Source organism: Hyaena hyaena, unplaced genomic scaffold (assembly GCF_003009895.1).
Source record: "Hyaena hyaena isolate Hyena2069 unplaced genomic scaffold, ASM300989v1 scaffold_1, whole genome shotgun sequence".
In the NCBI taxonomy this organism is placed as follows: Eukaryota; Metazoa; Chordata; class Mammalia; order Carnivora; family Hyaenidae; genus Hyaena; species Hyaena hyaena.
In genome coordinates, this window is record NW_024080633.1 from 7,187,509 (window position 1) to 7,213,708 (window position 26,200).

General features: G+C 57.3%; 1 protein-coding gene across 3 annotated transcripts; it reads right to left on the bottom strand.

The window, feature by feature from the left end:
- Window positions 1–847: 847 nt before the first annotated feature.
- On the bottom strand, window positions 848–19,153 carry MEAK7 (MTOR associated protein, eak-7 homolog). 3 transcript variants are annotated; one of them, XM_039227409.1, is made up of 10 exons: window positions 19,074–19,153; window positions 18,031–18,148; window positions 14,401–14,436; window positions 11,380–11,557; window positions 8,900–9,130; window positions 8,438–8,582; window positions 6,228–6,656; window positions 3,633–3,751; window positions 2,082–2,261; window positions 848–1,618 (listed from the first exon to the last, which is right to left on the bottom strand). In XM_039227409.1, exons 4-10 carry the CDS (start codon window positions 11,530–11,532, stop codon window positions 1,505–1,507), a joined length of 1,371 nt encoding a protein of 456 aa, XP_039083340.1. In that variant the 5' UTR covers window positions 11,533–11,557; window positions 14,401–14,436; window positions 18,031–18,148; window positions 19,074–19,153; the 3' UTR covers window positions 848–1,504. The 3 variants fall into 3 exon arrangements, with proteins under 3 accessions (XP_039083340.1, XP_039083338.1, XP_039083333.1); XM_039227407.1 differs by lacking the exons at window positions 14,401–14,436; window positions 18,031–18,148; window positions 19,074–19,153 and adding an exon at window positions 12,271–12,471; XM_039227402.1 differs by lacking the exons at window positions 14,401–14,436; window positions 18,031–18,148; window positions 19,074–19,153 and having other exon boundaries at window positions 11,380–11,733.
- Window positions 19,154–26,200: the final 7,047 nt, after the last annotated feature.

Below are 26,200 nucleotides of genomic sequence, written 5' to 3' on the forward strand. Positions count from 1 at the left end.
AGAGGCAGCGGTGACAGTATTTACGGTACAGATGCCAACAGACCTGTGATGAGGTACTTATTTACATTAAAATAACATTTATTTTATTTTTTTTTAATGTTTTTTATTTTATTTATTTCTAGGAGAGAGAGAGAGACAGCGTGAGCAGGGGAGGGTCAGAGAGAGAGGGAGTCACAGACTGAAACAGGCTCCAGGCTCTGAGCTGGCAGTCAGCACAGAGCCCGACGCGGGGCTCGAACCCACGAACCGCGAGATCATGACCCAAGCGAAAGTCGGAGGCTTAACCGACTAAGCCACCCAGGCGCCCCTAAAAGCTGGCTTTTTTGAGGAGAACCAGTCGTGACTAAGTCTGCGTCAGGCCGCTGCCCCTCCGCGTACTGGCTGAGCACACGCTTTGCGTCCGGAAGCGTGTTTGCACGGCCTTCCGCTCGGTCAGGGCAACTGCTGAGTGCAAAGTCTGAGAAGTCTCCTGGCAGAAAGAGCAGAGGCTGAAAAATACCAAAGGCTCAGGTGACTATATGGCTTAGAATCAGACGATTTTGGTTATAAGAGGTCACATTCTTCATCAAATGTGCAGAAGGTGACCATCGACAGCGAAAGAGAAGGGGAGGAGGTATGTGTTCTGGAGATGAGGCCGCGGCTCTTCAAGGAAGGACTTGTCAGCCATGCGGCTACATTCCTCAGTCCCGTCCCAGACGCCCCCCTGGACCACGGTTAGCAGCTGGGGTCACTCGAGTCGGTTCAAAGTGAGTCCCTGCTATCGGACGGCCCGTCACCACCTTGGCGGCCGCCCTGAGCCAGAGCGCGACACCGAGGATGAGGTGCCAGGGTCGGGAACCCAGATCAGTTCTGTCCAGTGAGTGACTCACCACCAGTTTATTGGAAGGGACACGTCGGGGCCCCCACCGCCCCACGTTTACATTGTAACAGAACGACGGCTTCACAGCGATCACGGCACAGGTGGGAGGGCGGCGTGGAACCTTAGGACCAACTACTGAGGACCCACCTCACCGCGACCCCCAGCTCTTCCCCCCGTTAGTACAGGATTTGTGCTCTTTTATAAACAGAAATCTCACGTCACGGGGAGCTGCTCCCCAAAAGCGTTGAGACCCGCAGCCCAATGCCTCTGCCCTTTCCCGGCTGGAATGGAACCTTGAGGCACGGTCTCAAGCGCAGCGGCCGGAGAGCAGAGGCAGGGTGACCCCAGCACGGGGGCCTGTCCTGCACGGCGGGGAGGCACGTGCCCGTCGGACGCTCACTCTGGCGGAGGCCTCGGCGTCTGGGGCTTCGGATCTCGACAGGAAAGGAACGGAACAGAGGATCACGTTGCTAACAGACTCAGGATTTCCGGGAGACGCAGCAACCAGTCAGTATAGGACATCAGAGAACTTTACTGAGTTCCGATTAAGCACGGCTCGGTGCCGAAGTCGAACACGTGCGAGATGGGGAGGGGTCTGCAGGCTGTGCTCCGTCCGGCGGGTCGGGATCCAGCCTGGGGCCCCCCTCACTCATCCTCCGGGGGCTCCCGGAGCCCGTGGCTGTGGCGAGTGTGCCCGCTGATCTCGAGCAGGGCCTGGGCCTCGGGGTCCGCGTCCAGGACGCTCTTGCTGCTCTTGGCCTTGGGAAGAAGGGAAGGGAGCTGAGCGTCTCCCGGACAGCCAGGGACAAGCAGCAGAGTCCTCCTGGCTTCAAGCTCGCGACAGGAGGGTCAGTATCCTACCACTGCCGTGCAGAGAACACGGAGGGGCTCCGGCGCCCTCACCGAGCTGCCCCCCACCCCAGGATGCCGCCGTTGGGGGGTCGCGAGGTGCAGAGGGCCCAAGAACGGCTCACCGCAGGACCGCGGAACTAGAAGGAACCCGACCCTCCTCATCTCGCAGACGGGCCGCCCCCCGCCCGGGGCCCCACCTGGGGCAGGGCCCTGATTCCAGGGCTGGTTCCCTTTACCAAACCGCATGGGGCCGACAGGGCGCCCAGCCCTGCCCTCCGCCCAGCAGCAGCCGCCGGGACCGGGACAAAGGGCCTCCGGACGTAGGCGTACAGGGGTAGCTCGCGGAGGGCGCAGAGACGGCCGCGCTCACCTGCTCCCAGTCCGGGGCGTCGCCCACGGCCCACACCTCCAGCTTCTCAAACCGGAAGTCCTCCTGGGCGGACAGCTGGGGGCTGTTGTACGTGGTGCACTTGGGCTTGGCCTTGCTGTGTCCCTTCCCGAAATCGACATCAATCCACAGCCCAAAGTAATTGTGCTGCCCCCCCATGCCCTGTGGGGGAGGGGGAGGGGGAGTGTCAGCACTTCCTCCATCAGGGACACACACACACACACCCCGCCCCCGCCCCCCCCCCACACGCACCAGCCTCAAGCCCCAGACTGAGACAAGGCGGGTAAGAGGTGGATGCCATTTTCTTCCACCTTTTTTTTTTAAGTGCAAAACGCACAGAGCACCGCAACTTAAGCGTCCGTCATCCCGTCACAAGCGGCTGACAGTCATCGCGGCGCCTCCTCCTGGGGCCACGCTGGCTGGGGACACAGGTGACAGCAGAGCACACAAAACTGAGGCCACGGCTCTGAGACCCCCGACCATGAAAGGACGAGGGGAGAACCTGCGTCTGGGCCCCCGGCAGCTGCCCGGCTCGCTCAGGGCGCTGCGTGTCACCTACTGGGTGCGGAGACCGCGGGACCAGAAACAGGAAGCAGACCCAGGGGCGACGCCCGCCAGTCCTCTCCACCCCCCACACAGGGTCATGCTCAGCTAGAGGCCGGGAGACAGAACGGCCCGCCAGCCTCCCGCTGTCCTTCCCCGCTGCCCCCCACCTCCGCCCTCTGGGGCCCCTGGTGGGCCAGGGACTGGAGCCGAGCGAGACTCCAGAGCAAGAGATGCCGACTCTCAGGGCTGCTCCTCTCTCGGCTGATTACTGGCAATTCCTGAGGACCTACTGGGTGCTGCTGCGGAGACCACCCAACTGCCCTTTCCAGAAGGCGTCCAGGGTCCTCAGGAGGCCCCGCGGGGGGCCTGCAGCAGCCTGGGAAGGGGCACCGGGGCCTCTCCCTCCTGACCAGGTGGGGCAGCCTTCCCAGAGCCAGAGTTTCCCGAAAGGTGCTTTGTGTTAAGAAGCAGAGAAAAGAAACAGGCCAGGGAACTGGCAGGAGACCCATCTGCCACCCACACCAAGCTGGTGGGGGCCCATTCATGGGCCCCCGTCCCCCCTCCCCCGCTCCCTGGCCTTCACCCCCTCCTCTTCCTCCACCAGCGGAGCCTCGGGCTGCAGCAGGGAGCAGATGGGAGGTGTGCTCACCCCGACGAGCCTCACGCTTTGGTGAGTCGCCCACTGACCACTCGCGATGGGTCCTGGGAGCCCAGGTCTGGGCGTGCCCCTCCCCCAGCTCACCTCCGGCCACAAAGGTCACAGGCCAGCAGGGAAACCGGCCACCTCCCGACCTCGCAGGAGAGAACATGGTCCCAGCTGTCACTCACGGAGCACGGCGCCCCGGGCAGGATGCGCGCAGCCCACGCACGGAACCCAGGGGGCGTGCGGCTCCTCTGGCTTGTGGGGAAAGCGGCCCCCCAGCTGTCGGCACTGACCCCGCTGCGGAAGGACGTCACTGAGGCGGGACGGCCCGGCTCCCCTCTTACCAGGCCGTTGGGGATGGTCTGCTGCCCGTGATTCAGGTACATGTAGTGGTTGTTGTAGCCCGTGGAGGTGTACACGGCCATGCGGGGGGAGGTGGAGAACAGGAAGCACGTGTCATCCCCTGAAAGTGACCAGAGTGGGGACAAGCAGGGTCACCGATGTGAGCGGGGCACAGCTCGCAAGTCTGCGCACGGTCCTGCGTGCCCGGGGCCCACCGCACACCGCGACTGGGGCCGCCACGGTCAGTGGGCAGGTCCCAGACCCCGCAGAGGCCGGGCAGCCAGTGGTGAGCTCGGGGGGGCGGGGTAGAGCGTGCCTGCTGCTCGCTGGGGACAGCGACCAGCTCTCACTAGGGAGAAGGGGAGTCTGCCGCTGCTCGCCCACCGAGTGCTCTCAAGTCAAAAGAGCAGCCTCCTCTCCACGTCAGAGCCCTGGGCAGGAGGCCACAGCACAGCCCCCTCATGTGGGCACGTGACACTGTGTGACTCTGTCCCCAGCCCGAAGGAAGGCGTCCTCCAGGGAAAGAGAGAGCCTTCAGGTGCACAGCAGCCACCGGGGCACTTGCTGCCAGGAAGGGACCACGCAGGCAGGGGTGACCCTCTGGCTCCCCCCAGAGCACAAGTGCGGACATGTGTGCCCCTCAGGGAAGGTGCTGGCCAACACTCTGGTAGCGACCAGCATCCTACGCCCGGGGACTCCTTCGTGCTGTGGTTCCCCATCCACAAGCACGTCAGCACCAGGGACAGGGATGGTGGCCATGCCCCCAGGGGGACCACACAGGGTATGCTCCCCACAGTTGTGAGAAGGCAGTCCTAAGGGCTGGCTCCCCGGGGACCTTGTGAAGGGCCCCTGGCCACACTGCATGGTTTGTGAGCCCGGGGTCAGAGGACAAGGGAGAGGAGCCTGGGGCCACACGGCAGAGGGCTTCCCTCCGGGGAAAGACTCCGGCTTGGGTCCACGGGCTTAGGCAGCCCCGGGAGGCTGGGGTGCTTTCAGGCTGATGAACTGCCTGGTCCACACTGCTGTCCCCAGTGCCCATGTAAGTATCACTCTGTCCAGGATGCCAAAGCTGACTTTCCACCAACACTTCCTAGGATGTCCTGGGACGCCCACAATGTCCCAGACACTAAGTGAGGGGACGGGCCCGCAAAGTGCGGGTTGTCAGCTGCAGCGGGCCTCCCTCGAGGGCATCCAGGTCTGCTCTCGTGGGGGGCGGCCACATGGGGAGGGCCACGTGGGGGCTCTCTCCCTAGGATGCAGGGGTGAGGGCCCAGGGAGTCATCATCACCTGCATAACAGTCGAGCCACAGAGAAGGCTCATCTAACTCACACCAACACTAATGGACAGACAGCCGTGGTTCAGTACTGCCCACTGCCCATGGCATTCACAGGCTGCCTTTCCACGCAGCACCAGTTCACACAGTTCTGGGGAACCGAGGCCGGGGAAAGCGAGCCCGGTGCCCAGCACTCAGGAGACTGTCTGCTCAGCCCAAAGCCTGTCTGTCCACCGCACCCCAGAAACGTAAGCGAAACAGGAAGCGACTCCACGGCTAATACATCCCGTCAAGCCTGCGACACCAGGAGTTAGAGCAGCTTCCTGCGCTGAACTTGACCTGCATCTGGGACGCGAGGCTGCCCTCTGCTGGAATTCTGCCCTCACATCAATGCACAAAGCACCAGGGGACAGGCACGGTCAGGAGGCCGGAGAGAAGAGGCGCGCCTCCCACGGGCAGCATCAAGGGGCTCGAGAGAAGAGTAGCACGTCAGACATGCTGGGACACGACGAATGACTGGAGGGTGAGGTGGAAACCAGGGGGCCAATGAGGTCCTCACAGAGTGGCGTGGGTGGAAGGCGGGGGACAGAACACAAGATCTTCTGGTTCAGACACCCAGGCCCTGTCCCGAGAAGCACATGGCCTTTCCAGCCCCTGTGTCCCAGCTAAGGACCTGTTGGGGGCGGGTATTAACCACCCGGCTCCTAGGTGTGAGGACGGGGTGGCATCGGCTCTCCCAGAGCCTCCAGGAAAGGCGCCCCCTTTCACAGCCAAGGAGACCCTCCAGAGCCACACGCCGGGGCACACGCAGGGACATCATCACCTCTCAGTATGAGAGCAGCCCACTGCCCAAGATCCTTTAAGAACGTTCATCAGAGCACTTTTCTTTACGGAAGGGGAAGCATTTCCTTAAGAGACTGCAAAGCGAGGGCAGAAGGGAAAGAGAGAAGCAGGAACACAGACGCAGGGCACGGGGCCGGCTGTCCGGGAAGGGGGGCTGCCGGAGCCCCACCGCCCAGCCTCCCTGGGGCCCAGACGCAGCACAGTTTACTGACACCCGGCCACCGCCTCCCAGCCCGAATCCAGGGTCAGGATCCCAGTCCCACCTGCCTGCCTCTGCCGCCAGAATCACAGAAGAAACCCAGGGAGCACGAGACCACGTAAGGCAGCGTCTCCTGCCACCGTCCCCTGACCACGCCCACAACAGCCCGCGGAGGACACAGAGGAAAGCCTCGTGCCCTGGTCGGCTCCACGGTCCCCAGGCAGCAACCACGAGGCCGGAACTCTCAATGAGCAGCCACGGTTCTGGGGGCCGAGTCTCACCTTGAAATTGAGGCTTGACCTCCCAGGAGCAGGAGGCAAACCCTCCGAACATGTGGCCGTCGTGGTCCTCAAGCAGCAGCACGCAGGGACCCTGGTGGGTGACGCGCCCACAGAGCTGGGCAAAGCTGTGCCCGTGGAGCTCCGAGGAGAAGAGCAGGCGCCAGCGGTGCCGCCGCTCCCGGGGCAGCTGGGCGTTGACGTAGATGACCGACGGCACGTCCAGGAGGCTCTCGAACCCCCTCTCCTGGTCCACGTGACACTCAGGGACCAGGGTGGCCAGATCGAGGGGCGTGCACAGGAGGAGAAAGCCTCTGTGGACGACCACGCTCAGGAACGTGGCCACGTGGGGGGTCCGGAACACCCAGTCCTCGACCGCGGCTCGGTCATAGTCACAGTCCAGCTGCGGAGGCCCCGGAAGCTTCTCGGCGCCTGGGGGAGGGGGAGACACAATCCGTGGGGCCATCCCATCACCGGACATCCTCCACCCACCATCAGAGCGCCTGACATGAGGCTCATGAACAGAGCTGTGCCCTTAGTATAAAATGCATACCTTATTCTGAAGATACAAGGTATCAATCACGATTACGGTTAGTACAATAAAAGTCATTCCCCTGTTTCTTTTTACTCTTTTAATGCAGCTATTAGAATATTTAAAATTTATGGGGCGCCTGGGTGGCTCGGTCAGTTAAGCGTCTGACTTCAGCTCAGGTCATGATCTCACGGTTCGTGGGTTCGAGCCCTGCATCGGGCTCAGAGCCTGGAGCCTGTTCTGGATTCTGTGTCTCCCTCTCTCTCTGCTCCTCCCCTGCTCACACTGTCTGTGTGTCTCTCTCTCTCAGAAATAAAAACATTTTTAAAGATTTAGAATATTTAAAATTTCACATGTGGCTTTACGTTAGTGCCCGCATGACATTTTTGTTGGACAGCATTGATCTTGACAATGACATTTGAACTCGTCTTTTCTCCTTTGTAAGCTGCATTTCAGAGACCCAGGAGACAGCCAGGCCTCAGCCGTGGGCCCGGCCCCGAAGCCCTCAAGAAGACACACTGCTGATATTTTATACATATTGTTATTCTTCTGTCCAAGTCCCAAATTTCACCGCTTGAGTTTTGAAATGTGACCTACTTCCAAACTGCATTTTACAATCCAGCTTTATAATAAAATAATGCTTTAATAAAACAAGTCTACTTTGCAAAGGGATTCAACACAAGGTGGTTTTAAATCCCAAGTGAATTTGAACACACATGGTTTCTCGTCCAATGGGAGCGGAATAGGCATTATTCTCAAGCGCACCTGGCACATTTTCTGGAATAGTCCACATACAGGTTAGTGCACAAAGCATGCCTCAGCAAATCTGAAAGGGCTGGAATCATACCAACTATGTTCTTCAACCACAATAGAATGAAACCTACAAATCAGTAACAGGAGGTGAGTTGGGAAATCCACAGATATATGGAAACCAAATAATACATGTCTAAGCAAGCAAGAGACCAAAGAAGGAATCACGAGAGAAGTTAGCAAATACTGAAAGGAATGAACACACACACACCATGTACCAAAACTTATGGGATTCGGCTAACACAGCGCTTAGAGAGAAACGTATAGCCGTAAATGCCTCTATGGAAAAAAAAGAGAGATCTCAAATCAATAACCTAAACTTCAACCTTATGAAGCTAAAGAAAGTAGACCAAACTAAATCTGAAGCCACCAGAAAGAAAGACAAGACCAGGATGGAGAGAAAGGAAGGAAAAGACACACAGAGAAAACCAACTGTATCAAAAGCTGGCTCTCTAAAGCCATCTACCAAAAGCTGACCAACCTTCAGCTAGACGGATCGAAAAAATAAAAAGCCTCAAATGACTGCGATCAGTAATGAAAGTGGAGACATCACTATGGATCTTACAGAATAGGAGGAAATAGTAGAAACAATTACGTTAATTTCTGCAAGCTTATGAATTTCCCCAATGCCTCTGGTTATGGAATTGTAAATTTCGTTCCATTGTGGTTGAAGAACATAGTTTATAGGATTTCAATCCTTTTAAATGTATCGAGGCAGGTCTGACGGCCACCCAAGAAGACGACCCAGAACAGAGCCGGAGGACTCACGCTCACAGACTTCAAAACTTCACTACGAGGCTACAATAACTGAGACCACGTGGTATCAGGCTTTGCGCCACGGCCTCAGAGGGTGAGCGCACGGGCCACTTGCCTCGGAGTTCCATCTCAGAGAAGAGCTGGGCGGCCAGTGCCTGCACGCTGGGGGGGGGGCCCGGGCCTCTCTTCTGGGTCCAGCCTCTCAGCTCCTGTCTGTAGCTTAGCACGTGCACCACGGAGCCAACCAGATCCTCTGTGAACTGCAAGGCAACAGTTTTACCATTAGTAACATTTCTACCGCGACCCAATAGCTACGTCACCTCAGCACAGGGAAGGGCGTTTTATCTCTTCAGTGCTGACTAGGATGGACCACATGTAGGATGAGATGGCGCAACGGGTAGGTATTCATGCTCCGGGTCATCAAGGCCTCTGTCCAGGGTCCTGACCTTAAGGGGGTCCCCCGGGGGGGCCTCTCCATGTGCTTCCACCAGCTACGGGGCCATCCTGGTCCTGAGCCCCCACCGGAGGACACCAAGGCAGTGTGGGACAGCTGCAAAGGGCCATGTGGCCCCACTACCTGCTGGACTTCGCTCGCTTTCACGGGACCTTCTGTGGCAGAAATCATTTTCATGATCACAAGACTCTTCTCTTTGAAGCTCCCCTTGAGCAAGTGGGACATGGACGCCGTAAACTGCTCCTGGGAGACACTCTCGCTGGGCCCCTTCGCCTTCCCCGGCAGGTCGAGTCCCCGCATGCCGTCATACAGCCTTGTCACCATCTCCGGGGGAAGGGCTTCCCCTATGTGGCTCTGTCGGGGACAAATTGGAGAAAGGCTGGATGGGGCCAAGCTCAGTGTGGTGGGATCGCCTGGTAGACAAGGGCCAGGGACCAAGACCACCCACTGCTGCTCCCACCAGCACCCAACCTTGCTAACCCCACGTGGGCCCTCTCTCCCCCACCCCAGGGCATCACACCCCCCCACTAAAACACACACATGCCCGATGCATCCCGGCTTGTGACTCACCTTGGCCATCAAACTCTTCCACCATCTGTTCCCATCCTGCCCTCCAAACTTCCCAGTCCCCACCAGACTGGCCATGTCACTCCTGCCTCTGGCCACTGTCTGCTCTCCACTCTGCCTACACTTTCTTCCTTCTAGACCGATAGCCACATACACGTGTGAACTGATTAGCTCGTGGAACGCATGTCTGTGCATAGCTGATCTGCCGCCCTCTGTAGGAGATGAGCCGGCTCTTTCTTCTTACCCGAGCTGTTTGTGTTTAACGTGTATTTTTAATTAAGTTTCGTTTACATTTTAAATCTAGTTCTTGGGGTGCCCAGGGGGCTCAGGCGGTTAAGCGTCCGACTTCGGCTCAGGTCATGATCTCACGGCTCATGGGTTCGAGCCCCGCGTTGGGTTCTGTGCTGACAACTCAGAGCCTGGAGCCTGTTTCGGGTTCCATGTCTCCCTCTCTCTCTGCCCCTCTCCCCTCCTGCTTAGTCGGTCTCTCTCTCAAAAATAAATAAACATTGGGGCGCCTGGGTGGCTTAGTTGGTTAAGCATCCGACTTTCGCTTAGGTCATGATCTCGCAGTTCGTGGGTTCGAGCCCCGCGTCGGGCTCTGTGCTGACTGCCAGCTCAGAGCCTGGAGCCTATTTCAGAGTCTGTATTTCCCTCTCTCTCTGACCCTCCCCTGCTCACGCTGTCTCTCTCTCTCTCCTAGAAATAAATAAAAAACGGAAGAACACACGAGTNGTCTCTCTCTCTCTCTCTCCTAGAAATAAATAAAAACATTTAAAAATAAATAAATAAATAAATAAACATTAAAAAAAAAATTTAATTGGCCTGGCTGGTTCTGTCTGCTTCAGCCAAGTGGGTGGCCCAGCGAACTAGGGTGCTTCGGTTTAGTAGAAATCCATACACACATAGCACATAGCTATGAGCTGAATAACCTCCCTGGCCAGTTTCCTCATCTGTGAAGTGAGCACACTGGGGACCCCCAAAGGCCCCCCAGCTCCCACTCTGCACATTCTAACGGAGGTGGCGGCTGGAATGCCTTCCCATGGTGCAGCCCCCACATCACCCAGGAGGGTGTTACCGTGCCTCCGTCCGGGCACTCACACACACTGTTAAAAAAGCCTCATGGGGGAGGCCTGGGGGGCTCAGGTGCTTAAAGGGCCCGACTCTTGGTTTCGGCTCATGATCTCACAGTTTTGTGAGTTCAAGCCCCGTGTCGGGCTCTGTGCTGACAGCGTGGTGCCTGCTTGGGATTCTCTCTCCCTCTCTCTGCCCTTCTGCTCATGCTCTCCCTCTAAATAAATAAATACATAAACATAAAAAGAAAAACAGAGGGAAAAAAAGCTCCATTGATAGGGGTGAAAAGATGGGGAAATGGGCAGTTTTAACCCTATGTCAGGGACACTCCGAACTTGAAACTGCATTATTTTGCCAGGAGTACATTAAATTCCTTGAACATCCAATACTTACAAATTCATCTTAAGGCAAAGTACACTTGAAACTGTGGTTACTGGGGGCACCTGGGGAGCTCACTTGGTTAAGCATCTGACTCTTGACTTCAGCTCAGGTCGTGATCCCACGGTTTGTGAGTTCAAGCCCCATATCGAGTGAGCATAAGCCCTACTTCTCTCTCTCTCTCTCTCTCTCTCTCTCTGCCCCTCACTCACTTGTGCTCTTTCTCTCAAAAAAGTTTAAGAAGGAACTTTGCCTCCTGGCCCCACAAACCCAGCTCAGACAGTCTGCTGCCCGGTCTCGGGAGGGAAATCAGGGGGCAATGGTTGAAGACCCTGACGGGGAACAGGGCTGGCCTCTGTGGTCTGAAGCTGGAAGTGTCCCCCAGCACGCCACACCACAGAGGCAGAGCCGCTGGGACAGATCGCGCAGCCCACGGAGCAGAGGACACATCCTCTCTGCCTTTTACAGAAAAGGCCCTTGGCAGTGCGCACACGCCCGTCAGACGGCAGCGGACGGCCGACTTGGGCCCGAAGGCCGCAGCACCCACTCAAGAGTCCACGCTAGCTGCTACGTGCGGCTCTCACCTTCAGGGCCTCCAGAGAGAAGGAACTGGGAGAGGTGTTCGGGTGCTGCGTCTCCGACGACAGAGCCTCAAACAATCTATCGATCTCGGCCTGCTCCTCGGGAAGAAAGTGTGAACAAAAACTCGTTCCCGCCTGGCTCCTGCTGTTGCCCATGTCTGCTCGCGCCCGGCACAGTTCTCTGCAGAAGACACCACGTAATAGAGGACAAAACACAGTCGTCATAGAAAATCAACGTTGACAATCACGTGGTCAGTTAGTCAATGCTGATTTAGCTGCAAAGAGGGGCTAGAACTCCTCACAGCTAAGTATCCTTCCAAGGCGGCAGCAAGGAGTCGATGCAAATAAAACGGGAAACCTGACCCCCCACCACCCCACCCCCCACCCCCGCCCCGGGAGCACACTCCTGGCCCAGCAGCCTGGATTGCTTGATTTGAAAACACGGTTCCAAGCTAATGTCACTAAGAAGGTAGAAATATCAGTATATCTGGAGCGCCTGGGTGGCTCAGTCAGTTGAGTGTCCGACTTCACCTCAGGTCACGATCTCGCGGTCCGTGGGTTCGAGCCCCACGTCCGGCTCTGCGCCTGACAGCTCAGAGCCTGGAACCTGCTTCAGATTCTGTGTAAGTGTGTGTCTCTCTCTGCCCCTCCTCAGCTCGCACTCTGCTTCTCTCAAAATAAATAAACATTAAAAAAAATTTTTTAAACAAAAAATAAAGAAATATCAGTACGTTAATCCAAATATCCATATTTTTTAAAACCTAACTTGAAAAGAGTCTGGAAGCCTGGATGATCACACATATTTGAATCAAATCAGTGCCTTGAAAAATACCACCTACAAAGTGAGTGGGGGACTGCACAGCATTTCCCTGTGATCCTGGCTCTGCTCCCTACCAGCTGTAGGGTCAGAAAAGCACAGTCAGGGCGTCTGGGGGGCTCAGTTGGTTGAGCGTCCGACTTCGGCTCAGCTCATGAGATCATGGTTCGTGGGTTCAAGCCCTGCGTCGGGCTCTGTGCTGACGGCACAGAGGCTGGTGCCTGCTTCCGCTTCTGTCTCCGGCTCTCTCTGCCCCTCCTCTGCTTGTGTGTGGGCTCTCTCTCAAAATAAACATTGAAAAAAAAAGAAAACCTAAGAAAGAAAAGCACAGAGGGGAAAAAACCCTCTCAGGAGGCCAAGTGCTGTGGCTCATTCATTCCATCCTGAGTCTTCGTCTGGAAGCTGACCTTGGTGAAACCGCTGGAGAAAAACACCTTCACAGCCCAGGAGTGAACAGCCTCACGCCGGGGTCAAGCCGGCCGAGGGGGGAAGAGGAGGGCAGGCTCACAAGACCTGGCTGATCAGTAATCCCTCGAGGGGAAATGGAGCACAGTAGGGATTTTTCCTCTTTCTTCTTCTTGAGGAGAGATTCACATAAACGTGAAACTAACCATTTTTAAATGACCAATTTGGCAGCATTTACGCATTCACAGTGCTGTGCGACCCAGTCTACCCAGTTCCAACACATCTTCGTCACCCCCCAAAGGAAACCTCATCCCCATTAGCGCTCACTCCCCGCCCCCTCCCCCAGCCCCTGGCCGCCACCTATGGCCATCTCCATGGGTGTCCCTGCTTTGGAAACTTCATATACACGGAAGGACGCCATCTGTGGTCTTCGGAGTCTGGTCTCTTTCCCTCGGAGCGTCTTCGAGGCTCATCCACGCCGTGGCACGTGCCACTATATCCTCCCTTCTCATGGCTGAATATTCTGGTATACAGTGGACCACGTTTGCTTTATCCGCTCATCTGTCGTCGGACGTTGGGGGCCGCCCCTACCTTCCGGGTGTCGGGAATACGGCCGCTAGGAACGTACGTATACATACCCTTGTTTGAGTCCCTGCTTTCAAATTCGGTGGGGGGGGCGGCGCACCCCTAGGAACCGGGCTGCTGGGTCACACGGTAAAGCCAATGTTTCATTTTTGAGGAACCGCCAGCCTGTTTTCCATTTTCCGTTCCCGGCAGCAAAACAGGAGGGTTCCCATTTCTCCACGGCCTCTCCGACGCTGCTATTATTTTTCGGCTTCCGTACAGCCATCCTGGCAGGGGGACCCATGTGCCCTGAAGAGGACCCCAGCAAGGACACAGCCAGGGACCGCAGTGCACTCGCAGAGGCGGCTGGAAACGAGGGCTTGCACAGCCCGACCGATCTAAACACTTCCACTCCTCCAGCCCCGGGCTCCAGGCCCAGCCTGCGTGAGGCTCTCCCGGTCCCCCCCAGGGACACGGCCCAAGCAGCCACGCCACGGCGCGCCCATCCTCTCCGCGAACCTTCCCGAGGGGCTGCGAAGTGGGCCCAACTGCCTGTACCCAACACCCCAGAAAACACCTGATTGAGCAGGACTTGAACGGGAGAGGAACCATCACCACCTGATTTTTAAATACCCGCCGATGCCAGAGGAGTAGCAAAGGGAGAGGTTACTAATATCGGGGACTCTGCACAACAGGGGAGTGCGGTCTGGACCCGGTGGGACTCCACGGCCGGGCAGGTCAATCACCCTCCCCGCAGTCGCAGGAGGAACAGAGAGGGGCCGAGTCGGCCTCGGGGAGAGCCTCGGGCGTCCCTGGGGACCGGGCGGGGGGGCCGGGGTCCCGCGCGGGAGCCTGCGCGGTGATCTCATCTCGGTCCACACAGCCTGGTGTTACTTTTGCTTTGTTCTGTCACAGCGTTATGTGCGTTGCGGGTAAATCACGGCAGCTCTAGTCCGAAGTATTTTCGGTGCCTATTCCGCCCCCCTCCCCCAACCAGGGAAATTCGAGATTCTCTCGAACTCTGTGTGAAGTTAGCCGGTCATCAAAAACCTGGGCACACAACTCTCCCGGTGCCCCCGCGTTGTCATTCCGCGCAAGTTCCAGAAACGGTCAGTGTAGAAAACTGCACCCCACTGACTGCATTGCATCCTCGGACGGGGTCTTCCTGCCAAAGATCATCAACTGCTTTGCTTCTAGAAAACCTTAAAGCCTGTGACCTGAGAAGGCCCGTGACTTACCTAAATGGCCAGAAGGGATGAAGGTCTTGCCAGCACCTGAGAGGGGAAGGGTTTGACATGTGAGCACGGCGTCACGTCAGAGCTGGCCCCTCGAGGAGGGCCGGCGGCTATGCCTACCCCAGACGGGCTTCCAAAGCTGGCCTCGTGGAGAGAGGCATGTGGTCCACTCGGGGCATCAGACTCCAGTCCCCTCTCTGGCTCAGAGGGCCCTCCCTGTCCACCTCCACCCGCCACCACCCTACTCAGCCTTTGTGTTCCAACACCACTCGGTCCTCCTGACTTTCCTAGAGCTGGCATCGCCTTAACTGAAACAAAGCACAGGCCCCTCCTCCTCGGCTCTGCTCACACTGCCCCCCTCACCCCTCCAGGCTCATGCCTGACTTCCCGGCTCAAACCTGAAAGTCAGAGACCTGGCCCTGCAAACCCGCCCAGCACCCAAGCAGCGCGGAGCACGCAGGCATGGCGACATGGCAGTCGGATGCCCGTCGCGTCCCTGGCCAGCCTCCCAGGTGGACCGGCCCATTCTCACACTGCCTCGTGGGCTCCCGTGTGCCTTTCCCGGCAAGCCGGCCCCCACCCACCCCCGGCGGGACTCACTCCCAACCCTACAGCACTCATGGGCCCCTTAGATCTGTGCCACTCGCCCCACCCCCACAACCGGTCCCCCTGCCCGAGGACAAGTTCCAGGATGCCCTCATCTCTACCTCCGGCCCGCCAGGGACTCCGCACATGCAATTCTGTTTGCTGAACCGTCCCGCCTTGAGAAAAACCCAGAAGCCACCGGGGAGAGCCACCAGCAAGGGTGGGGTCTCCAAGAGACACCACCTCCGGCCTCTCTTTCCCAGTGAGGCCACCTGATTGCCTGGCATCCAATTCCCCAAATCCTGAGAAAGCCTCCCCTGCTCACAGCCAAGGGATCGCTCTCCCAGGGGGGAGCCAGCCTCTTTTAAGAGGGACATTGGAGCCAAAAGGCCACCAACAGTTAAACGCCACTCCTCAGAAGTTTCCAAATGTTCCAGGTGAGGGAACAGTGGACTTAGAGGCTGTGCCACTAAGGGGCCAGAAGCCCCGCCTCCCAGGCCCTCCTCCTCCATCTTCAGTAGGTGACTCTGCGTCCCCTGTGTCCCCTGGGCCAGGCCCCAACAGAGAGAGGCGGCAGACACAGAGAAGCGTCAGGCAGGCGCCGGCCCGTCCTACAGGGACAGACAGACCAGAGCCGCAGGGGTCAGAGGGGATCGAAACGAGAACACGCATCAGGAGTTGAAAACGTCCTGAAGGACACGTTCCTGCTGGGGGTCCAGGCTCCCACGGGGGGGCTCACCCCGGAAGTGGGGACAGTGCACAAAGGTGCAGGGGTGCAGACTAAGATCACTGAGGGGAGCCGGCAGGGCTGGGGAGCCAGGGGGCCTCGTCTGCCCGCACTCGCCTCCCCACCCCCTCCTCTCTCCCACGGAAAATGGCCCTCCACTGTTGTCTGAAAACACAGCAGGACGGAGCGGCCTGGCCAGACCGCCCTGGGGCCCAGCCGGCTGTGGGGAAGGAACGGGGAGGCAACACGGACGACACGAGACATGTAGACCATGGTCAGCACGGGGCAGGCCCGGGCCGGATGGAGGAGACACCGGGAAAGGCCCAGAAGTAGGGCCAACTGGTAACACAGGTTTTCTTCAAGTAGGAGGGAGAAGGAAGGGTGTGCAGATGCCTCAGGCAGGACTCCACGTCTGGAGTCAGGGTCAGAGGGTGGCAGCCTCAGACCAGTCCCCTGCCCCCCCCCCCCCCCGCTACTGTGCTTGGCCTCCAGAAGGGAACGGACACATCTGCAACAGCCTCCCTCCTCTGAAAGAGCCCCCGCAAGGCAGCACGAAGACACGGCAATGGCACCACGCGCCCCCAGCTTGCCCAGCCTCGCCTCGGTCACTAGGATCTCACAGTGGGGAAGAGATGAAGGCCTCTGACACCTCCTTCCCAAATACAACTTCCTGAACTGCCTTCCCTGGCAGTGGTTTGCTCACGGGACCCTCCTGGGACGTAGGACAGCCTCTTTCCCTGGCGACCCTGGCCTGAGTCTTTTGCAGGCTCACTCAGACCAAGTTCTCTTTCAGCAGGAAGCACCTCGATGTTGCTTTAAGACCGCTTACATCAGCGGTTCCCAACTGGGGGCCGTTTTGTCCCCGAGGGCACATCTGGCCATGAGGTCTGCTGTGGATGCTGATGTCTAGGGGGGAGAAAGCAGGGATGCTGAATCTCCTACACTGCACAGGACAGGCCCCCACAACAAATTATGTGGCCCCAAAAGCTAGAGGGCTGAAGGTGAGAAACTGGCCTTCCAGGCTGCGGGGCAGTGCGGCAGAGTCCAAGCACCCACAGTGCACAGAGAATCCCGAACCCTCACCTCTCGGCACAGGGGCCTGAACTCTGCAGTCATGGGGTAAGCCAAGATGGTCAGACGCAAGTTCAAGTTCAGACACTGGCCGGTTTTATGACGATGAGCAAGTTACTAAGCCTTTTCCAACCTTAGTAAAAATGTGGGAGGTGCTACCAGCCCTGTACTGAGGACGAAAAGATTAAATGAGGTAACACAGGGCATTTGATTCTGCTTTCTGGGTGCCAGAGATGGAGACAAATGCAAGCAAGGCAAGGTTGAGTCCCTGCCCAGGAACAAGGGAAGCGGCCCAGCTTGGAAGCAAGGCACCCCCTCGGTGCTGGAAGAGCCATCTGCCTGCAGAACGCAGCCGCAGTTCCGGCTGGAGTCCCAGGAGAGCGCAGTGGGCCCTCACAGCCTCCCCAGGCTGCCTCCTGTCCTGGGGTGCTCTCCCCTCTGGCCGCCAACATCCAGCCCCTGCCTCTAAGGGACCACTGTCCTGAGAGCAGTCACCTGACCCTCACTGCCCCCTCTCTGGAAAGACCCCCAACCACCTCATCAGGACATATGGACTTCAAGCCCTGCTTCCATCCTAGAGCCAGCAGCCCTCTGCGAAGGGTCAGCTCCGGCCTGGGCCCGCCGTCAGGCTGCGCGGAGCCCCTGCTGGCCGGAAGGTGACCTGGCCTGCTCCAGCCCAAGGCTGGCTTCCCTTCCTCCAGGGAGCCCCACTGGCTAGTCTGCAGCGCCGTCGGCGCCAAAGCGCTGTTTTTCTCCCCTCTGTGAACTTGGCCACCAGCTCCACCCTCCTGGGACACAGCTAGTAAGTTATGGTCAGAATCCAGGACGGCCCACTCCCACCCTCTGACCCCTCCTCCCACAGATGCTCCCCAGTGCTTCCCGCATCTATGCCGCCTCTACCACCGCCTTCCCAAGAGGGGGCCTCAACCCGGGGGACCCTAGGGTAAGCACCTGCTGGGACCCTCGGATCATAACCACACGAAAGGCAGAAGAAGCGGGGGCTTTTGTGCTCCGACTGACCACACGGGGAGACCCTCCCTGCCTCCCTCGCAGCTGTCCGCCCCATACCCCCCCACGTCTCCCATCCTGGAGCCCAGAGGAGTGGGTGTCCTGAGAGGGGCAGGGCCCAAGGCCAATCCGGGCCCGGGGCCTTCTCCCCCGACCCCTCCCCCGCTCGGCTGCTCCCTCCGGACCACAGGCCAACGCCCCCCACTCGGCTCCCAGCCGCCCTCCGCCCCAGCGGAACCTGCCTTTCTGGTCTCCGGCGTGGATTTTCCTCGGGAGCAGCCCGCCCCCGTTGCCAGGCGACGGCGTTGACGGGCGGCTCTCTGCCCCAGTAGCAGACAAGGAGGCTGAGGGGGCCGAGCCCTGGAAATGAGTCAGCCAATGGCCATGCACCTCACGGCGACTGGCTGCCACGGGCGGGGGCGGGGCCGGGGCGGGGCCGGGGCGGGGCCAGCAGGCCGGAAGGAGGACGCGGAGGGGCGGGGTTCCCGCGGCGAGCGGCTGGGGACGGATGGGGGCGGGAGTCTGGGCCGCGGGACAAGCTGGGGTGTGGCTGGGATGAGAGAGTAGCTGGCGGAGAGGGGAGTGGGCCCAGCGGAGACCACGAGGGAAGAGGCAGGTAACGGGCTGCGGGATGTTCCCGCGGACCCCGACCCAGGCAGCTCCCCGGATACCACTCGCCCTCCCACCACCGGTTTTGGCCAGGAGCCCCGCCCACCTGGAAGAAGGTACCGCCCCCTAACCTTGAGCCTGGTCTCCTGCCCTCCCCCAGGTAACCGGGTCCTCGGCCGGCATTCACTAACTCGTCTTTCCAGCAGCATTTAGCCGGGCCCATGGCCATTCCGGCCTTGACCTTGACCGACTCCCCCCGACCCACGCTCTTCTCCAGTCCCCCCCCACACACCCCCCCCGCTCCACTCCAAAATGTTTCCAGACTAGTCCCACTCACTCACCTTCCATTCCTTCCTCAAACCTGGCCCCAGGGGCCCTGTCCCTAAACCCAGCGGGCACTTTCAGTCCGCACACGCAGGCCCTCCTCCCTGGGCTTCGAGCTCGCTTGTCCCCGGCCTCTCCCCCCCCCCCTCGCCGCCTTCTCCCCATGCACCCCTTCCTGAGCTAACTAAGCCTTCCTGGGGGCTTCGGTTCCACCAGTTCACTGTGCTGTCCACCCCTCCCCCCAGCCTGCACTTTGACCCCATATGCTCTTAGCAGGCATCTCTGCAAGGCTGTACCTCAAATTCAGCCCAGCGGAACCCGAACTCTTCCCTCCGAAACTGTTCCTCTTTACCTCCTTCCTCGCTGCATGTCAGAACCTGCCACGCCGCCTCCTCCCTCTCTCCCCAGGTTGGTTTACCTCCAACCTGGGTCCTAAATCCACCTCTTTCCCCTCATGTCCCCGGGAGCCCCCTCATCCAGACGGGACTGCTGTAACAGCCTCCTCCAAGCCCCCCTGGAGTCAACGGAGCACTTAACTGACAAATACCCATGCTGCCCCCTAGAGACTAAGAGATAGAACTGCTGGGCCCCAATGCAGAAGCAGATAAAGCCAGCTGATGGTATTTACGTTCCTAAACTTCACAAGGAACGTTCTTTCTCAAGGATGTGTGCCTGTACCTGCAAAGTATCATAAGGATCCCTTTGTGTAATGAATGTTTCATTCAAAAAGAACTTTAAACTCCAAAATCATGGCGTAGCAAAACCTTTGCTGTTGGAAACTCTGTCTGTAAGAATGGACACTTACTTCCTGCTCCGGCCTGGAGAATTTAAGTCAGCTTTGCCAGAGGAGAGCCTGGATTTCCAACCCAGGTCGGAGCTCCAGAACGGCTGTGGTTCCCAAGGGAACAGAGCCACCGGTGCACTTTGGAGCCCAGACCTGACGCGGGTCCCTTCCACATGGCCCTGCTTGAAAGAAGACACTGCTTCCTTCAAACTCCACCCAAACCTCACTTTCCACAAAACCCTATGAAAGCTCACTCTCTACCTGTGTCAGGTGAGCTGCCCAACGCTCACCGGGTTAACAAACCTGCTTTGCCAGACGATGGGGGTGATCCTGGTGGAAGTCGAAGGCCCAAAAGGGCAGAGATAGTGCTGGCCTCTCCAGTTGGTAGACGCACACTGAAGGCCTGCTGCCTGCCAGGCAGTGGGACCCAGCTGTGCGCTGCATCCCTTCCTCATCATCTCCACTTGCTGAATGAATGGGGGTTGGGGGATGATAATTACATCCAAGGGCGAGGATGGCTGAGGCGGGGAGGGGGAGGTTTGGGAATGATAAAGGGGAAAAACAAGCACAGTGAGAGGCTATCATGAGGAAACAGGTGAGAGAGAAGAAAACACAGAGCGATGTCAAGGCTCCAAAGGAACTCAGGAGCCGCCTGAACAGTTTCGTTTCTTGTGCCTACGATCTACTGCCTTTCCAAGCTCTTTCTGCTCCCCTCGTCTCCACCCTCCCTACCAATCAGTTGCTTGGCCATTTTCCAGCTGTAAAACATGGTCCCTTGAGGCACAAATGGGCTGAGCACCACGGAGAGGCAGATCCATGAGAACCAAGTGTCCCAAAGCCCAGCCACCAGCATGTCCCGCGGGCCAACGACACCAGCGAAGGAGCCCTGCCCTCCAGCTCATTCAAGTCGGGTTTGTGCCGCCTGCAGCCAGGGTAGCGAAAAGATTCGAGCCCCCTGTGAGCCAAAGCAGACCGACTCACAGCTGGTTTGATAGGGTTCTAACCTCCAGAGCCAGGGACTCCCCCGCGCCCATTGCCTGCATCTGGGATGGCGATGGCGCTGCCGGCCCGGCCCCACGCCACCCTCACCCCACCCTGGCTGTGCTTTGGCCTCAAGAAGCCTCTTGGTAATATCCACAGTAGCTACACTGTGCACAGAGTCCATCTGTTTTCCAGTCCCACGAGCCGGTGATTCTAAGCAACATCAGTGATTTAACTGTCCTCCATGAAAAAGGCTTTTACTGGTCGAAGCACTAAGCTAGGGGCTGGCTGCATTACCCTGGGAAAGGCCAGATAGTAAATATTTTCGTTATTTCAAGCCATTCAGGCTCTGTCACAACTACTCCATAATGCTGTCATTGCACAAGCCAGCCACAGACAATATACAAACCACTGAGTGTGGCTGTGTTCCGCTAGGACTTTAATGATAGACACTGAAATGTGAATTTCACATAATTTTCACACGTCCTGAAATATTCTTCTTTTGCTTCCCCCCATACACACACCATTTAAAATGTGAAGATCTTTCATAGCTCGCTGGCTGTACAAAAACAGGCAGCCAGCCAGATCTGGCTCACAAGTTAGCACAGTTAACGGTCGTGCGTAGTAATATTTATATAAGTTTGAAATTTGCACATTTGTGTGGCAAACCTTTAAAAACTGGGTGTTTGGGGGAGAACTCCCCACCATAAGTCTGGCCCCCACATAGCTGTAGGCGTTCATCTCAAGAGTAAGTTTGAAATATCGGGAATTTCCGAGCTCACTTAGGGTGTGCCTTGTACCCCAGCCTCTCCTGGGGGTACATTTTCTTGTGTTTTTCGAAGTGCGGATTTGAAGTAAACACTGGAAACATGGTGATCACCGACACCCAGAAACAGACGTTGCTCATTCTGCATGACCCCTGGAGTTTTTGTGATTAACAGTTCTCAACAACAGAGCAGTCTAAAAGCCTTTGGAATGAATCCCAAACACACAAAGGCATGAGCAGTTTTCCAGCTTCTGGAATGTACTATGTAATGAAATTTGAATCAATCTGGGTCAAACGTAGGCTTGCGTCTAAGGCTTTCCCTATTTGTGGAGCTATGGGTCATGAAAGAAGTTTAGAAAGTTAATGAAACAGGTGCATATATATGACAGACAAAATAATAAATGTGGGAGAAGAGGGAAATCTCCCCTTCAAAAAAAAGAAACCCAGAAATTTATGTAGACGCTCTGTAGTGAAGGAGGTAGAGCTTAACTTGCCCCGCACAATACTCTCTTCCAAAGGGGACTGGATGGAAATGGGAGAGGGGTTAATCCTACGGTGCAGAAGCCTGACAAAAGCGACCTGGGCCATGTGCTCAAGGTCAACATCAATAGCGATGAGTTGCATTGATGGCATGGGCCCTTCTGACCAGAGGGCCTCTCTGTGACTGTTGCTGAGAACACCCTTGGGGAGGGTCTGGGAAGTCCTGTCCCAAGGTCGCCCCCTCTTCCCCACACTACAGCCCGTCCAGGATCAGCAAGCGCCGTTCATTCATTGGGTCAGCGTTGTCCTGCATGCGTAGGACCCCTCGCTCTCCGGTCAGCCCGTCAGCTTTCAGCTCTACTCACCATCTCCTCCCACCCGGCTGCACCCCCAGGCTATCCTTCCCCTCCAGGCTGCCTGGCACGCCCTTCCATGCCTTTCCATGCCCTTCTCTCCTGAGAGCTCACATCTCCACTCCAGGGAGAGTTAATCCCTCCCAGAAAGGGGGTCTTAAAGGCTGCGGAGATGAGGGGAAATCTGAAGGGGACCTGTGGGGGGCTGAGGCCATTTCCCCAGGAGTCAGTGGGGAGGCCGCCTCTCACCTCAGGACCGGGGGTGGGGGAGCGGCAGTCCCTCCCAGGGCTCCCGCCAATGTCCGCGTCACACACATACTGCCAGAGGCGCAGGCCCCGCGGAGAAGGGGCTGCTCCCGGCAGGGACAGTCCCCGCCACGCAGCTGCTCATCAGAGGTGCGGGATCTGGACAGGATTCAGGATGCAAAGTGGGCATGGCCGCCTGGAGTCACCGTGAAAAAGACAGGCTGCAGGGGCGTGAGCTGGCCCCGGACAAGCTGGGAGCCACCAGCCAAAGGACGGGCAGTGCCCGTCAGGAGTGCTGCGGTGGGCCAGGAAGCGCCCCAAGGATGCACAGACGTGGACATGAGATCAAGATGTGCCGTGAACATGGCCCGAAGCCAGCTTGCCACAGCTGGAGGCCAAACAGCACCCCCTCCAGCCCCACCGAAACATCCACTTGCTAATTTTCAGAACCTGTGACTGTGCCTTACTTGGCAAAAGGGACTTTGCAGATGTGATTACGGATCTTGAAAGGGGAAGAGAACCCCCTGGACTCTCCAGGTGAGCCCAGTGTCATCACAGGTCCTTCTAAGAGGGAGACAGGAAGGTCAGAGCCAGACAAGGGGACACAATGGTAGAAGGAGAGGGGGGTAGGGAGGGCTGCGTTACTGGCTTGAAGATGGAGAAAGGATTTCGAGAAGCCAGAAAAGGCAGGGGAGCAATTCTCCTCTCGAACCTCGGCGAGAACACAGACGTGCTGACATCTCAGTTTCAGGCGTGTGACCTCCTGAATGTAAGAGCGTAAGTTACTACCTTCTTAAGCCGCTGGGCTGGCGGTGGTGTCGTTTGCTACTGCTGCTCCTCAAGAAGAGAGGCCTGGCCCTCCTCCCCTCCTCCCTCCCGCAGCTGGGAGCCTGCAGGGGTCAGTCAGAAACAGGGTTGCCAGATGTAGCAAATCAACACAAGATGCCCAGTTAAATTTGACTTGCAGATCAACAGTAATTTTTTTAGGAGAGTCCCAAATGTTGCAAGGGACCTACTTACACGAAAAAGAAATTACTGAAGGCCCTTCTGAGATACGCACGTTACTGGGCTCGCTCCCTCCAGCTCCACTGAGCGGGTTCAAAGGGCAGCAGGAAATGAAGATAATGTCATGATTGCACCTGCAAGGCCGTCCTGGACCGACCGGTGACAGTGGGATAGAAAGCTCAATCTCTAGCTCAAGGTCAAGGGGCAAACAGAAGCAGCCACGATGAAGACTTCTGTATTTGCTTTGAGTCTTCTCCGCCCCCCCCCCCCCCCCCCCCCCCGCTGGTTTAAGAGTCACTGCAGGGCAGGAAACAGGCTTTCACTTTCCAGACCCGGACCTGTCACAGCGAATGTGGCCATATGCCCACAAGGTGGCGCTCACGATCACTGCAAGATACTTTGCTACAGTCGTGTGTTTTTCAAGGGCTCGGGGTTGTAAGTTTGAGCCCCACATTGGGTGTAGAGATTACTTAAAAATAACATCTTTAGGGGCGCCTGGGTGGCTCGGTCGGTAGGTCATCAGACTCTAGATCTCAGCTCAGGTCTTGATCTCTGGGTCATGAGTTCAAGCCCCATGTTGGCCTCCATATTACTTAAAAAAAATAATAAAATAAAATATTTACTAAAATAAAATATTCCAGATGAAGGTTAGATTTACACGACTGTTGAAAGTATAATATGCGAGGCGCCTGGGTGGTCCAGTCGGTTACGCGTCTAATTCTTGATCTCTGCTCCGGGCATAATCTCTCAGTTCATGAGTTCGAGCCTCACATCAGGCTCTGCACTGACAGTGTGGGGGCTGTTTGGAATTCTGTCTCTCCCTTTCTCTGCCCCTTCCCTGCAAATGCACATGTGCTCTCGCTCTTGCTCTCTCAAAATAAACTTTCCTGTGTACCCTACACCCAGGGTCCTTATAATTAACATCTTACATTAGCATGGTACGTTTGTCACCGTTATGAACCAATATTGATCCCTCATTACATTTAACTCCCAGGCTGGGACAGTTTCCCAGTTCCTCCTCAGTTTCTATGACCTGGACAACTTGAGGTGCTGGACAGGTGTTCCGTAAGTTTCCCCCCTACTGGGATTTGTCTGCTGTCCTTCTCATGACTAGACTAGGGTTGTGGGTTTGGGGGTGTGAAGATTTCAGATGTAAAGCACCTGCTCACCTATCATATCAAGGACACAAGCCATCACTGAGACTTATCTTGGTGGGGGGTTGACCTTGGTCACCGGGCCAAGGTCATGTCCATCTGGTTTCTCCATCATACAGTCTCTCTCCTTCCCTTTCCAAACTGTGATCTTTGAATCGTGTTTTTCAAAGGTTTGGTCATGTGACAATTACTTAGGGCTCTAGTCTCTTCCTGCCTCTCCAATTATCCAAGTCAGACTTTATCAGGGCGCCTGGGTGGTTAAGCATCCGACTTTGGCTCAGGTCATGATCTCACAGGTTCATGAGTTCAAGCCCCGGGTCGGGCTCTGTGCTCACAGCTTGGAGCCTAGAGCTGCTTCTGATTCTGTGTCTCCCTCTCTCTCTTTCTGCTCCTGCCCCACTCGTGCTCTGTCTCTCGCTCTCAAAAATAAAAAAATATTAAAAAACAACAACTTCAGCAGTGTCGTCAAAGCTGTCCTAGGAAGGAGAAGGCAGGAGAGGAAAGTCAGAGACCAGCAGTGTGAGAAGGGCCAAGGGGCCCCGGGAGCAGCGCCCCCACACCTGTGCCCTTGCACCTGGCCTTGCACCTGTCTGGCAGGAGATACTGGAGAGATGGCACCTCCCGCCACCCCACCCCCCCCACACCCCACCCCACCTCGTCCCTGCCGACCTCCTTGTAATGCTCAGCAAGATCCCCATCAGGTCACATCTGTCACCTGCTTAAAAACCCTTCAGGGACCCCCACCCTCCCGGGAGGACCCCACGACGCCCCACACCCTGGGCGTGGCCATCTCTTCCCGCACGCATGCCGTCCTGCTCTGGGGAACACGGGGACACACACATGGCCTCTTCACGGTCTTCGGTGAGCTCCGCAGAGTTCGTTGCCGCCTGGTTTTTACAACCCGCCATCTCTCTCCACGATGAAGCAGTGTTTCTGCTTTTGTGGCATACGGGTCTTTTTCTTCCTCTAAAACCATTAAAGGTGTCAAAACCTCCTCGCTGCTAACATCCTGGGTGCGCACGCCCAGTGGGCCTTGTCGCTGCTGCATCTGAGCTGAGCACGGGCTTCTCTCAGCGACTCACCTGTGCCCCCCGCGGGCACTGCCTTATACGGTGAAAAGCAGTCCCTGGCTGGGAGAGCGCGGCGGCTCTTGAAGGAAGTCCTCAGTTTCAAAAGAGGCAGGCACGGATTTCCGCACGAGGTTTGGCCTCCAAGCCCGCAGCCAGCTCACTACCTTCCCCAAAGGCGCAGTGTATCTATGGCAACGAGGAATTAGGTGTCAAAGACACTTCCTGTCCAGCAGCTGAAACAAGAATGGGGGAGGGGGAGGGGCGCCTGGGGGGCTTAGTCGGTTAAGCATCCGACTTTCGCTCAGGTCGTGATCTCGCGGTTCGTGGGTTCGAGCCCCGCGTCGGGCTCTGTGCTGACTGCCAGCTCAGAGCCTGGAGCCTGTTTCAGTCTGTGACCCCCTCTCTCTCTGACCCTCCCCTGCTCACGCTGTCTCTCTCTCTCTCCTAGAAATAAATAAAAATATTAAAAAAAAAAAAAAGAATGGGGGAGGGGGCAGACCGGAGGACGCTGCGCTTGGGGATCTCAGCTACGGCCACGGGTAGCGAATGTTGCTGCCAGTGACCTTGGCATCCCACGGCACCCTCCCAACAACCCGGGAGAGTGAGTACCATTATTCATCCCACTTTCCAGACAAAGCAA